At 37.2% G+C, this 15,481-nt stretch overlaps 1 protein-coding gene across 4 annotated transcripts in view; it reads left to right on the forward strand.

Moving 5' to 3' along the window:
• Positions 1-15,481, forward strand: part of LOC135112606 (uncharacterized) — a 152,715-nt gene that overhangs the window by 119,032 nt on the left and 18,202 nt on the right. For all 4 annotated transcript variants that reach the window (XM_064027140.1, XM_064027121.1, XM_064027130.1 and 1 more), the window contains one exon: positions 9,093-9,174. In XM_064027140.1, coding sequence (XP_063883210.1) covers positions 9,093-9,174 — 82 coding nt within the window. The remainder of the gene's footprint in view (positions 1-9,092; positions 9,175-15,481) is intronic.

A 15,481-nucleotide genomic window follows, 5' to 3' on the forward strand; every position in this document is an offset into this window, starting at 1 on the left:
TAACTACATCTAAAGTTTCTTTTCTGACCATTCTATTGCTGCTGTGGAAGACAGTCATTGTTCTTCTCCTAAATCTATTAACAGTGATGTTCCTCAGGGTTCTGTCCTGTCACCTACTCTCTTCCTATTATTCATCAATGATCTTCAAACCAAACTTCTTGTCCTATCCACTCTTGTGTTGATAATATCACCCTGCACTTTTCCACATCTTTTTGTAGGCGTCCAATCCATCAGGAAGTAAACCATTCATGCAGGGAAGCCACAGAACACCTGACTTCTGATCTCTCTAAAATTTCTGATTGTGGCAGAGCAAAGCAAACTTAGTATTGTTCAGTGCCTCAAAAACTCAATTCCTCCATCTATCAACTCGACACAATCTTCCAAACAATCATCCCCTCTTCTTCATTGACAGTCAATTGTCCTCCTCTTCTAAATTGACCATCCTTGGTCTTTTCTTTACTTATAATCTAAACTGGAAACTTCACATCTCATCTCTAGCTAAAACAGCTATGAAGTTAAGTGTTCTGAGATGTCTCCACGAGTTTTCTCACCCTTCCAGCTGCTAACTCTGTACAGGGGCCATATCTGTCCATGTATGGAGTATGCTTCACATGTCTGGGGGTAGCGTGGTGGTTGGGGGGGTCCACTCAACATAAGAACATAAGAAATAAGGGAAGCTGCAAGAAGCAACCAGGCTTACACGTGGCAGTCCTTTAATAAAATATACCTACCTATTTCCATCTATTATCCCCATCCATAAACCTGTCTAATCTTCTCTTAAAGCTCTCTACTGTCCTAGTACTAACAACATGATTACTGAATCCGTTCCACTCTTCTACCATTCTATTTGAGAATCAATTTTTTCCTATCTCCTTCCTAAACCTAAATTTTTCAAGCTTGAACCCGTTATTTCTTGTTCTACCCTGGTTCTACCCTAAGAATTTTGCTTACATCGCCCTTGTTATAACCTTTATACCACTTAAAGACTTTTGTCAGGTCCCCTCTTAACCTACGTCTCTCTAAAGAATGTAAATTTAACAGCTTCAGTCTCGCCTCATAAGGAATACTCCTCATCCCCTGTATCCTTTTTAGTCATTCTCCTCTGTACTGATTCTTAATCAACTTAATCAACTGACTGTCTTAGGCCTCTTTCTTATCATCACAGTGTTGCATCTCTTGCTGTCTTTTGCCACTATTTTCATGCTAACTGCTCTTCTGATCTTGCTAACTGCATGCCTCCTCTCTTCCCATGGCCTTGCTGCACAAGACTTTCTCCTTTCTCTCATCCATATTCTGTCCACCTCTAATGCAAGAGTTAACCAGTATTCTCAGTCATTCATCCCTTTCTCTGATACACTCTGGAACTCCCTGCCTGCTTCTGTATTTCCATCATCCTATGACTTGAACTCCTTCAAGAAGGAGGTTTCAAGACACTTATCCTTCAAGTTTTGACTGCTGCTTTGGATCCTATTTGGGAACCAGCAATCTATCTGTGATTTAAACTTTATATTTAATGATCATGTGTGTTGTATTTACCTAGATGTAATTTACAGGGCTAGAGCTATGCTTGTGTGGTCCTGTCTCCATATCTACACTTGTTCAGTTTTTCCTTAAAGTTGTGCACACTCGTTGCTGATACTACATCCTCACTTAGCTTGTTCCAAACTTCTATATTTCATTGTGGGAAAATATGTTTCTTTATCTTATTCAAGCATCTTCCTTTTCTTGGCTTTTTGCTGTGGCCTCGTGTGTATCTAGCATTTTCTAATTCTCTTAGCAGTAGTTTCTCATTATCAATTTCTTCCACTCTATTCCACAATTTACAAATCAGTATTAAGTCCCCCTTTTATCTTCTTTGTTCTAATGCTGGCAGGTTCATTTCCTTTAACTTTTTTTTTTTTTTTTTAGAAGGGACACTGGCCAAGGAAAAAAAAGTTAATGGAAATGAACCTGCCAGCATGACACTCCATCTGGTACATGTGCCTTCCTTGCATCTAACCCACTTAGTAATTTCTCCACTTCAATAGATATTTGGATTTCATCTAAGGTGTTGCTTGTTTCCTCTTGATTGTTGAAGTCATCTTCCTTGGTGAAACCTTTCTGAAAACAGTCATTCATGACCTCTGCCATTTCTGCAGTCTTCGTGTATTCCAGTTCATTCACTTCCGGCTTGCTTATCCCTTCTTTGTTTTTAGTTTACTGTTTATGAATCAGTAAAATAATTTTGGCTAGTCCTTACACTTCTCCACTATATCTTTCTCATAGTTTCTTTTTATCTCTCTGCATAATTGAATGTACTCATTTCTGGCCTTTGTGTAGTTTTTCCATAGTTCTGGTCTTCTTTTCCTTCTCCATTTATTCCACATCTGGTCTCTTACTTTCTGTCTTCATACACCTTTTGTGAAACCAGTCACTTTTCCTAACCTCTCCCCTGCTCACTTTTGCCACATATTGTTTGACACAGTCATTATGTTTTAAGGAACAAGCCCCATTTTTCATTGATGGTATTGGTCATATCAAAGGCACTCCAATCTGCATATTTAAAATATTGTTTCATGCCTTTATATTCTGCCCTACTATAGTTCAGCCTTCCAATCTTGTGGCTCTCTTCTCTCAGGCACTTTAAGTTTTCTGTTATTTGGAGTTCAATGAGCACATGATCATTCTTGTTCCTCATGGACCAGTCCTAGCTCCAGTTATGATTGCTGTATGCATAAATGATATGGTTGAAGAGATAGGAAGTTATACAAGTCTGTTTGCTGATGATGCAAAGATCATGAAGGAAGTCAAGAATAAAGAGGACTGTGACCTACCTCAAGAGAACTTGAATAAGATATACGAATAGAGTAAAAAATGGAATATGGAGTTTAATGCAAGAAAATATAGTCTACTGGAGTTTGGAAAAAGCAAAAAATAGACCTGTTGAAACCTATAAGCTGGTAGAAGTAGAAATACCAAAAAGGAACAATGAGAAAGATCTTGGAGTAATACTAATGAATAATACGCCACTAAGAAAGCACATTAATAAAATTGTGGGAGAAACGTACAATCTTCTTAAGAACATAAGAATGGCATTTTCATACACTGACAAGGATATGATGAAGATTATTGTAACTATGATACATCCAAAGTTAGAATATGCAGTAGTGGTTTGGTCACCAAATCTGAAGAAGGACATTAAAAAGCTGGAGAGGATACAATGAGCTGCAATCAGAATGGTCCGAAGTTTGATAGACCTCCCTTATGAGGAGAGATTGTTAAGACTGGACCTAATGTCCCTGGAGCAGAGGAGAACGAAAGGGGATTTGATTGCAATGTTTTGATTGATGGAAAGATTAGAGAAAGTTGATAGAAAGAACCTGATATTGTGGGACGAGCAAACCATGAGGGGCCATAGGAAGAAATTGAAGAAAGACACATGCAAGAATCAAGAAGCACAGTTTTCTTATAGATCTGTTGAAGTCTAGAATGCACTGGACAGAGAAGTGGTCAAAGCAACAACGATACATCATTTCAAGATAAAGCTGGATAAATTTTTGGATAATAGAGGCGGGACAACACGAGCATACCTCCCTTCCCGTATGTCACAACTAGATAAGTACACACATGGGTAACCAAGCTGGGAAGATGCACAGATCTTTGACTAGAATAAGCCACTTTTGGTATGGGGAGTTGGAGTAGTGCTGTTTCTGTCACCATAATAAAATAAAAAAAAGATAGAAGTGATATTAAAAGTAGAGGTGGAAGAGAAAAATAGGAGAAAATGGAGCCGAATCAAAATGAACTGTTTACACCAAATGACTGGTTGGTGGCAGGAGAAAGTTAAGGTGAAACCTTTTCAGGGTTTAGTGCAGGAAACAGGTAGGTAAACACAAAAATGTGGCAGCAGAGAAGGGTGCTGACCTTGGAAAAATTATGTTGAAATATTGATAGAGAGAATTAAAGTTATGGAAGGAGACCCAGGTAAGCCAGTGTAAAGAAATAAAGGGATTGAAAGCTGAAAATGTAGAGCTAAGAAATCAGTGCAATGCTCTGGAAATTGAAATTAAGGAATGCAATAAGAAAGTGGAAGGAAGTGTCAAAACTGTAGTTCATTAAGTGAAAGGCAAGATGCATAGAAAAAGCTCCAAGAAGGAGAAAAGGTAAAGTTTGAGAGGAAAGTAGATAAGTTGGAAAAACAAAAGAGTGAGAAAGAGATCATGCAAGGAGAGAGTGTAAAATTTGAGAAAATAATAGAGGAACAATTAATTGAGGCCAAAATAACACAAAAGGTGGTAAAAGTTATCAAGAGTAATGAATCTTTTGTAAGGGAGACAGTTGATAAAATGCTTTATTGTCTTTGGGATTAAGGAGATCAACAAAGCAGTGAGAGAGAAGGGGCTGAAAGAGGTAGTAAACAAAGTGGTGGGAAAGGTACAAGAGGAGGGAAGATATCTGGTAAATCAAGTAGAAGAATATCACAGGGTAGGGAGATTTACATAGATCCATAAGAATCAAATTTAAATCACAAAGATGCTGAGGAGGCTCTGACAGAGGCCTGGAGGCTGGCTAAGGATGAGGTAATGTGCTGCTTTCACAGTCACATATTTAATTAAATAAAAAAGAATGAAAAATATAAATCAATAAATCATTAACAATAAAAAAAATATATCAATAAATAACTAGAAAAACAAGTATGAATATTTTTCTCATTTAATATCCAAAACAATTTTAGAACCAGTCTAAATGAAAGAGAGATAAAGAAAACAAATACTTTACTCTATCACTCTCAAGTCACAGGGTTAATACCACTAAAAGAATAATTATAACACTAATAATAATCACAGACCAAGGAGGATACCTCTCTATCCAGTGACTCCTAACTAAACTAACTAGCTGACACAACTGAGAATGCCAGGAGTACTTATCTGCATTTGGGATAGCTGGATGATGTCCAAGGTAATGGTGGAAGGCAGCTAAGTGTCATGGTGAAGGTGGAGGACCTTGGGCATCACCAACAGCTTGGCTGTCCTTCCTGGTAGGGGGAGGGTGTAGCAGGAGTTGAGGTGATGATGTTAGGCCTTGGATAAAGGCCAGGCTTGGCTTCCACCAGGTCCTTGTAGGCTGTGTGGCATCACCTTGTGGCATCCTTTAGTACCTCACTCTCAACACCTCCATCTTGACCCTCATCTTGACTCTCCTACAGGAGTGTAAGATCATCAGTCAGCCCTTTGTTGCCAATAAGGAGTTTGTAGTCACCCCTTAGGTTACTACTCACCTTGCCTGCCTTCCCTTTTCTGTTCTGATACTCAATAGAAACCATGATGGATGGTGCTGGGGTGGCGTGACCTTCCTAGGAGCCAGCTGGACCAAGAGAGGGTGAGCGTAGTTATTGAAGGTCTGAGGATGGCGATGTTATCTCTTAAAGATTCCATGGCAGTGTGATTAGTTCACTGTGCATGGCTATAGATGACACTATAATTATTGCACAGTACTGCTGTTGTTCACACTATAGTGAAAAGAGCAAAACATCTACCAGACACTTTATGTATCCTATATATTATCAACATCTGTATGGAGTTGCAGTATATTGACAGCTTACTAATGCTCTGTTGTGTGTGCAATATGTTAAAATTTAAACAAAAAAAAGTAGGAAAACAAGAGTAATGAGTGATAACAAAGTATCAAAACATACTTTATGTGCAAGTATAAAAGTTTTATAGGGAATTTTAATATTATCAACATTTGAATGAAATTCATCGACTAATTACTATTGCTTTGTCTGTGAAATATATTAGGAAAGAAATGGAGCAAGTAAACTCAGGAGCAATTTTGATGGTAGGAGCAATTCTGCACCACATTGCCAGGCCATTCAAAAAGCCCCAAATGTGTATTTACTTTTACTTAGTTGTATTTACTTAGTTGTGCATTATGGAAAAAGAGATATGCATGTGCTGTCCCATCTCCATATCTTTTAATATCCAACTTAACTTTGAATCCATGTATACTCCTTGCATTTACTATCTCCTTATCCAGACTGTTCCATACATCATTATTTCTACAAGGGAAGCTATACTTTTGATGTCTCTTCTACAAGCACTCTTATTCAGTCTCTTTTCATGCCCTCTAATATCTTGTGTATCCCAAATCATCAAGTCACTCCAGTCCACCTTCTCCACTTTCTTATACACTTTATATATTGCAATCAAGTCTCTCCTTTTCTTTTTTCCAACAGTAGATGTAATCTTCCCAGTCTCTCTTCATATGGCAAGTATCTGATATATGATATGATAAGTGTGTGTGTGTGTGTGTGTGTGTGTGTGTGTGTGTGTGCAAATCTAACCAACATGGAGCAGATTTTTTTTTTTTTTTCCCAGCTATAACTTCAAAAGAAAAAAGGAAATGCAAATCAGAGCTCAAAATGCAAACCTAACACAATAACAATAAAAAAATAGTGTAAGTGTTGCAAAAGCTAGATTGTGGTGTTTCTGTTCATCACCTCTGTGAAGCTTATGGCACAAAATCATCAACTGTGCATGATTCAGTGGGAAAAGCTGAAGCAGTTTTTCGCCAACAGTGATTCAAAGAAATGGATGTACATACAAAAAGTAATGAAAGGTGGAAATAGTACAGATCACGATCACGTAATAATGCAGTGGTTTCAACAGCAATGGAGTTATGGTGTGGCTATCTGGCATGATGATGATAGAACAAGTTAAGATGTTTTATAGAAAGGTTAGTTCAGAACATCAAGGATTCCAAAAAGTCCACAGCATTTCAGTGCATAAAGGACGACTGGTGAATGAAGAAAGAGCATAATATTTCCATGAGTTCACCAGGTTTGTTTCCTGTTTCTTGTTTCATGATAATTGTGTTTAATTTACAATTAAAACTATAGCAGTTTTAATTTACCCAAAAAGATTTTCTAGTACACCAAGCACACTAGTATTTAAATCTTTAGACATACCAAAAGGTGAATTACTCTTAGAGGTGTCAAGGGGTAAACCTTGATTAATGCAGGAAAGTGAGTAATTTGGGATGGCACTAGAACCAAGGATGCCAAAGTGTTGATGGTCAGTGTATATTTTCTTTTCATCCCAAAACTCATTACATAATTTTTATTGACATGACATAAAATTTAACATAACATCTTATTTATTTATTTTTTTTATTTATTTATTTATTTTTTTTTTTTTACATAAGAGGGTCACTGGACAAGGGAAACAAAACTAGAAAAAAAACCCACTTAGGCACCAGTCCCAAAAGAGACATCAAGAGAATCATCGAAAATTTAAGGATAAGTGTCTTGAAACCTCACTCTTGAAAGAGTTCAAGTCATAGGAAGGAGAAAATACAGAAGCAGACAGGGAGTTCCAGAGTTTACAGGAGAAAGGGATGAATGATTGAGAATACTGGTTAACTCTTGCATTTGAGAAGTGGATAGAATAGGGATGAGAGAAAGAAGAAAGTTTTGTGCGAGTTAGTAGCTGGGGGGATGAGAAAAACTGGCGGAGATGACTCAGAATGCCAAACTTTATAGAAATTGTTTTAGCTGGAGATGAGATGTGAAGTTTCCAGTTTAGCTTATAAGTAAAGGACAGACCAAGAAAGTTCAGTGTAAAGAGGAGGACAGTTGAGTGTCACAGAAGAAGAGGGGATAGTTGTCTGGAAGTTTGTCAATGAATTGTGTGGGAGAATTGAATTTTTGAGGCATTGAACAATACTAAGTTTGCTCTGCCCCAATCAGAAATTTTGGAGAGATCAGAAATCAGGCATTCTGTGGCTTCCTTGCATGAACTGCTTTTTTCCTGAAGGATTTGATGTCTAGGAAAAGTGGAAAAATGCAGGGTGGTATCATCAGTATAGGAGTGGCTAGGACAAGAAGTTCAGTTAAGAAGATCATTAATGAATAATTGGAAGAGAGTGGGTGACAGGAACAGCTTAAAATAAATGTTAAATAAAAAAATGTGGCTAGTACTAATAAGAAAGACAAGGCATGCTATAGCCAAAGGTGGACGCTACCAAAGGTGAGCACCACTAACTGAAAAAATTACTTTTGCTGACCAGTAATCTGCTGACTGAAAAGTTAGCTTCATTAATCAATAATCTATTAACTAAAAACCTTAATAAATGCTAAACTGTTGAAGAAATTAGCAGAAACTAACATAACTGCTAGCAGGGAATTTTTGTCTTATGAATTTACCATCAGTATGGGGTTTTGGCTTCAAAATCCCTGAAGAAACACCTAGAGAACCAAAATTCTATTATGTTGTAGCTTAGACATAACTCATTCTCAGGTGAACCTAAAACATCTCTACTTTGACTTTCATCACTTTCCATATTGACAAGTCAACAGTAACATATATAATGTGTCAGTGACAATGATGTAAGTGAAGTGAACTAAACTTAAAACTACAGAATAATTATTGTGCATTGTTGCTCAGCTGACCCTGATGTTGCATCAACTAGTCACATCTTATGATATACACATGATGTAGTCATGCAGCCAATATCATGCCTGCCTGACTGATGGAGATGCACTCAACAAACAAGAAAATTCCTGCATGCATTATATTAGCTGACTAAAAGTTAGCAAAAGCAGAAATGTATTTTGCAGAGGTTATTAAATCCATTAATGTTTTCCAGAGTCAGCAAAAATGCTAATCAACTGAAGAAAAATGAGCCTCACTAATTACTGGTTAGCAAATTTGTGGAACCAAGCTTATAGCTTGTGAGGCATAGCAGAAAACCTTGGCAACACTGTTCCCTGTAGTCATGTAGTTTAGTTTTTTTCAGACTATGGCACATTAATCTGCACTGTATGAAGCACAAATAAAGTCACATTGGCATTTTTTTTTTTTTTTATGGGGTTTCAGCTTTATTGACAGGCCAGATTCGATGCATTTGACTGCTGGCAAATAGAAAAATGGTCAAAATAATGTCACATGATATTAACTCAAAAGTTACCAGTCTGGTATTTCCATCATTATTCCATGAAGCACCTAATTTTTATGCGGTTGGATATGTTTTTATTTCACAAAAGATGTTACAGAACAGTTGCATCAGACAGGATTTTTTTAAAATATCTTCAGTAAAAAATTATTGCCTTGCAGAATCTTGGGCATCCATCTGAGGAATGGAAATCGGGTGCTGGAGGAGGAATTCATTTATCCAGAAAAGAGAAAAAGTTCAGAAGTAGGTCTGAGATTTGTTGGTTGTAGATAATCTCAACTCAGTTGTTATGCAATACAGCATCTTGGATGTGTTATTAATGAGCAGCTTACTTTCTAAACCTCTTTGAAACAATGATGAAATACAGTAAACCTTCTCTAACTTGGATATTTATATTGCAGATGTTAGATAATGCAGATACTTTCTGGGTTTCAGAGGTTCAGATACTTAAACATAACCTGAAAGATTTTTTGTGCCTGAATCAAGATCGTGCCATTAAAACAATGGATGGCACATCACATACAAACACCCGTGCATGCTTGTATTGTAGAGCATAGTAATGACTATTAAGTGTACCTATACCTTTATCATGACTGCACTTTCTGGTGGATAATTTATTGTTAAGTGTAAGTGTTCCAAAAACTGTTTTTTACTATACAGTAGTTTCATCACTATATTGCCTCTGGATACCTCACATTGGTTCTACTGCTATTATGGTGAGCAATAATTTTTTTTTTTTTTTCATTCATTGCAATTATAGTGTACTTTATTTCAGATATTTGACAAAGTACGAGTCTTACTGCAGGTCAATTGAAATATGCTTCAAATTTTGCAAAGCAAATAACTTTTGCTAGAAGGGAGCTTTCATATAAGATACACCGTGTTGTCCTACATTCTCAGACCTTAAAGTGCACAATTACCCACATTACAGTTCAGTTACCATTTTTTATTGCTTAGATTGTTTATCCATGAGATGTTGCATTGCATAGGTAAGGAGTGGAGGGCATGTGAAAGCTCCCTTTTGCTTTGCAAAATTTGAAGCATATTTCAGCATAACTGCAGTGTCTCATGTACTTTGTCAATTTTATTTTAGCAGATCACCTGTCTGCTGAATTCTGCTTTTGCATGAGGTTTTAAAGCCATATGGGTATCATATTTTGATATTAGTTCTTCTTGGTCAATTTTGAAAATATCTGTGTGATTTTGGTTAAAATATCGATGACCCAAAATCCCTTGCATTATAAAAAGTTTACAAAGTAAATTTGTAGCTTGTCCACTGGATGATTAATTACATATCAAAGTAAGTACTCCTTATTTTAGTACAGCTTCCTGTAATGTGTCAACTTTCTTAACTATCCTTGTCATAGTGCTTGACAAAGGTGGTCTCCCCTGACCAATTGGCATTTGTCATGATGTGTGTTATTGGCACAGCCATGGCCTTGCCCTTCAACGCTACAGTTGGCTTAACACTGCCAGCTTTATACTTTTCCGTGTCCACTTCTGATAATTCAAGCATATTCCTAATCCACCTCAAAATAGTTTCTTTTGAAACCGTTTTGTTTGGCTTGGTAAAGCTATTTAGTTATTTTCTGTTCTCTTGATCTCCATCACTTCAATATACATTTTTAATGTTTTATACACACATAATCTTTTTCTTTTATGCTTGAGGGTCACTGATCTGTAGCATACACTTTGAACTTCACAAACTGGACATTAAATTTGGGTCTTCATTGTTTATTGTTGTCCCATAACCTGAGACAAATAGAATCCTTGCCAATGCTAATGTTCTTTAGCATTAGTAAATGTAAAGTTTGCACTCTCACTGTTTGTGTGAGTGCCATTAGCATCACTAGTTTTAATTAATGTCAGTTCTTTCAAGGAAAGGCTGCATAAAGGCTCCATAGACCTCAGTTTTTGTAGCACAGGGTTGACATCCCAGATTTAGATGGTTTCTGATAATGTCTGTACCTGATGCAGAAATGCCTTGTTCTCACAGTTCCTGCCACACAACAGACATGCCATCAACCTGGTGTGTATCATAATGGGGTATTCCTCTGCTGTTGACAGCAACCTCAGGACATTTTTCCTCCTCATTATGAGCCTTAGTTCTTTGACAAGCAATTTGAATAGTGTTCCTATCCATGTTTAGGACATCTAGAACAGCACAATCAACCACCTCCTTGCCCTCTCTGCTCACATCTTCTAAAGGCATCTAGTGTTCAGGGCAAAAGAGGGAAAAATATAAATCAGATCAAACTGTGCCCAGTTTATTGAGAAAGCACCAAAATGTTCTGCTTTGCGGTCAGGTTTCTGTGAGCAAAATCAAGGTATCCGTTTATTTAGTCTGGAGGTAAAAAGATCAGTGCTTGATGTCCCAAAGATTTCACATAGTTTTCCAAAAGCATTCTCATTCAATTTCCATTCAAGTCTGCCATTGAATTCAAGATGCAATGTCCTTACCAGGTATGTGAGAGCACGTAATTCATGCTTCATGTACTACACACTACTCCCATATTTCAATGCTGGTGTCATTACATGTTACAGACTTTGTTCCACCCATTTCATTTGCATAATTTACTGTTGTCATGTTATTACAAAATACTCTAACATGCCTCCCTCTGATTTGATGTTTAAATTATTTCACTGCAAATAAGATATCTTTGAATTCCTGTGCATTAATGTGCAATTCTTTTCTTTTGCTGACCATCTACCATTTTTTAATTGATGATTAAGGTAACCTTCTGAACCTAAAGTTGATGCATCTGTATACAGATCTATTTTTGTAGCTTTCCTGAAAATTTTTCTATCTTGCAATGTTACCTGATTAATCCACCAAATTAAGTCAGTTTTCATTTCAAAAGTGATTGCTATCCATTTGGCAAAGTTCCTGTTCTCTTCTAATACTGAAATTTTAGCAATTTCCAATTTTTCTATGATATAGTTTCCCGAGTTTTATCACTGGAATTCCGGCAACCAGAAATCCAATCACTGTAGCCACATTCTTGATTTTCTCACTATTATTTATTTATTTTTTTTCTTGTATTTATTTATTTATTTTTATTAATTTTTTTTTTATTATTATCACTATTATTATTATTTTTTTATTTATTTATTTATTTTTTATTTTTTTTTTTGTATGAGGGCCACTGGCCTAGGCCAACAAAAATTTTGAATAAAAAAGACCCACTTAATGCCAGTTCCCATATAGATGTCAGATACAATGATAAAAAATAGAATAAGTGTCTTGAATCTTTCCTTTTGAAAGAGTTTAAATCATAGGAAGATGGAAATACAGAAGCAGGAACTTCCAGAGTTTATGAGAGAAAGAGATGAATGATTGAGAATACTGGTTAACTCTTGCATTGGAGAGGTGGACAGAATAGAGATGAGAGAAAAAAAAAGTCTTATGCAGCAAAGCTGCAAGAGGAGGGGAGGCATGCAGTTAGCAAGATTAGAAGAGCAGTTAGTGTGAAAATAGAGATAGAAGATAGCAAGAAATGCAACATTGTGTCAATGAGAAAGAAGTTGAAAACAGTCAGCTAGAAGGGAGGAGTTGATAAGACGAAAAGCTTTTGATTTCATCCTGTCTAAGAGTGGTACGAGTGGAACCCCTTACCCATACATGTGAAGCATACTCTATACATGGATGGATAAGGCCTTGTACAGAGTTAGCTGCTGGAAGAGGGGGTGAGAAAAACTGGCAGAGATGACTCAGAATGCCAAATTTCATGAAAGCTGTTTTAGCTAGAGATAAGATGTGAAGTTTCCAGTTTAGATTATAAGTAAAGGACAGACCAAGGATTTTCAATGTAGGAGAGAGGGATAGTTGAGTGTCATTGAAGAAGAGGGGATAGTTGTCTGGAAGATTGTATCAAGTTCATAGATGGAAGAATTGAGTTTTTGAGGCATTGAACATTACTAAGTTTGCTCTGCTCCAATCAGAAATTTTAGAGAGATCAGAAGTCAAGCGCTCTGTGGCTTCCCTGAATGAGCCATTTACTTCCTGAAAGGTTGGATGTCTACGAAAAGACTTGGAAAAGCGCAGGATGGTATCAGTGTAGAAGTGAATAGGACAAGAAGTTTGGTTTGAAGATCATTGATGAATAATAGGAAGAGAGTAGGTGACAAGACAGAACCCTGAGGAACATCACCGTTCATAGATTTTGGAGAAGAGCAATGACCATCTACCACAACAACAGAGTGGTAAGAGGGGAAACTTAAGATGAAGTTACAGAGAGAGAAGGATAGAAGTCATAGGAGGGTATTTTGGAAATAAAAGCTTTGTGCCATACTCTATCAAAAGCTTGTGATATGTCTAAGGCAACCGCAAAAGTTTCACAAAAATTCCTAAAAGAGGATGACCAAGACTCAGTAAGGAAAGCCAGATTACCAGTAGAGCAGCTTTGACAGAAACCATACTTGCAATTAGATAGAAGGTTGTGAAGTGATAGATGTTCAAGAATCTTCCTGTTGAGGATAGATGCAAAGACTTTAGAGAGGCAATAAATTGAAGCAATAGGAGGGTAGTTTAAGGGATTATAACAGTCACCCATTTTAGGAACAGACTGAATGTAGGCAAACTTCCAGCAGAAAGGAAAGCTAGATGCTGATAGACAGAATCGGAAGAGTTTGACTAGGCAAGGTGCAAGCACAGAGACAGTTTTGGAGAACAATAGAAGGAGCCCATCATGTCCATAAGCCTTCCAAGGGTTAAGGCCAGAGAGGGTATGGAAAACATCACTGCAAAGGGTCTTAACAGGTTGCATGAAATAGATGTAGGGTGGAGGGGAAGGAGGAACAAGCCCTGAATCATCCAAGGTGGAATTTTTAGCAAAAGTTTGAGCAAAGAGTTCACCTTTAGAGATAAAGAAGATGGCAATGGTGCCATCAGGTTTGACACTTTCTGTTAATGAAGGGGTTTTTGGCTAATTGGAGAACAGACTTGGCATGATTCTGGGCAGAAATATAAAGTGAATAAGATTCAGGTGATAGAAAGCTCAAGTACCTTTTGTGGGCCACCTCTCTATCATGTATAGCACAAGAATAGGCTGTGTTATACCAAGGTTTAGGGCAAGAGAAAGAGTGAAGAATGTTCATCTTCATGCCAGACACTGTCACCTCTATTATGCACTCCTCTGTTATGCACTCAACACACAGAGATGAATCTCTGACATGGAAACAGTAGTCTTTCTATGGAAAATCAGCATAATACCTCCTCAGGTCCCCCCCAATTAGCAGAGGCAAAATGCCAGAAACACCTCCACTTTGGGGGATCCTGAGGAGGATTTGGAAAAATAGGACAAAATATAGATATGAGGTTGTGATCAGAGGAGTCCAAAGAAGATAGCATGACAGCATAAGCAGAAGAATTAGGCATCCAAGATAGTCAGGAATACAAGTAGGGTACTGAACCAGTTGCTCTAGGTTATGGAAGGTAGTTAAGATAAAGTCTAGTTGCCCAGGATGGTCAGTGATGGGAGAGGAAAGCCAAAGCTGGTGGTGAACATTTAAGTCTCCAAGAGTGGAGAGCTTTGTGAAGGGAAAGATTCAGGATGTACTTGGAAATTAAGTAGTCAAAGAATTTTTTTTATAGTCAGAGATTATAGATGTTAGGTATAAAGCACAAATAAATTTAGTTAAAAGAGTGACTGTAGTCATAGCCAGATGACGGAAAATTCAGAAGATTCAGGAGCATGGGCACAAGAGCAAGTTAAGTCATTATGCACACAGACACAACATCCAGCTTTGGAGTGAAAATGAGGATAGAGAAAGTAGGAGGGAACAGAGAAGGAGCTACTGTCAGTTGCTTCAGACATCTGTGCTTCAGTGAGGAAAAGAAGATGAGATTTAGTAGAGGAGAGGTGGTGTTCTACAAATTGAAAATTAGAAGTTAATGAAGAAAAAGTTATATCAGGATACTCAGGGTGAATACCAGAATAGCATTCCAATCTGGGGATATTTGTGGTTCCCTCCCCAGACAAGGACTCTGAGGTTGGTGTAAACGGCATATTGAATTTAAGATTTTTAAGTGAAGGGTGCATGTAGTTTTGTGTCAAGGAAGAGAATTGTCTTTAGAGGGCAGACTGTGACTGTCCCCTTGTGTTGTGATACACAAAAGGAAACATTCAGTGCTTCAGTTCTCACTGGGAATAATTATTGTTTCGGCAGGTGTTTCCTGCCTCTTCCTAGTAACAATAATTGTGTTTAGTGTACTACTGCTTCAACTCCACAACTGTAGGCTTAGGCATCCTTAGCACAGTAACCATTAGATATTTTTTGCAAGGAGTTTTTTTTTTTTTTTTTTTTTTTTTTTTTTTTTTTTTTTTTTTTTTAATGTAGGGGAGACACAGGCCAAGGGCAACAAAAATCCAATAGAAAAAAATGCCCACTGAAATGTCAGTCCCATAAAAGGGTCAAAGAAGTAGTCAAAAATTGATGAATAAGTGTCTTGAAACCTCCCTCTTGAAGGAATTCAAGTCATAGGAAGTTGGAAATACAGAAGCAGGCAGGGAGTTCCAGAGAAAAGGATGAATGATTGAGAATACTGGTT

This window comes from Scylla paramamosain, chromosome 2 (genome assembly GCF_035594125.1).
Source record: "Scylla paramamosain isolate STU-SP2022 chromosome 2, ASM3559412v1, whole genome shotgun sequence".
In the NCBI taxonomy this organism is placed as follows: domain Eukaryota; kingdom Metazoa; phylum Arthropoda; class Malacostraca; order Decapoda; family Portunidae; genus Scylla; species Scylla paramamosain.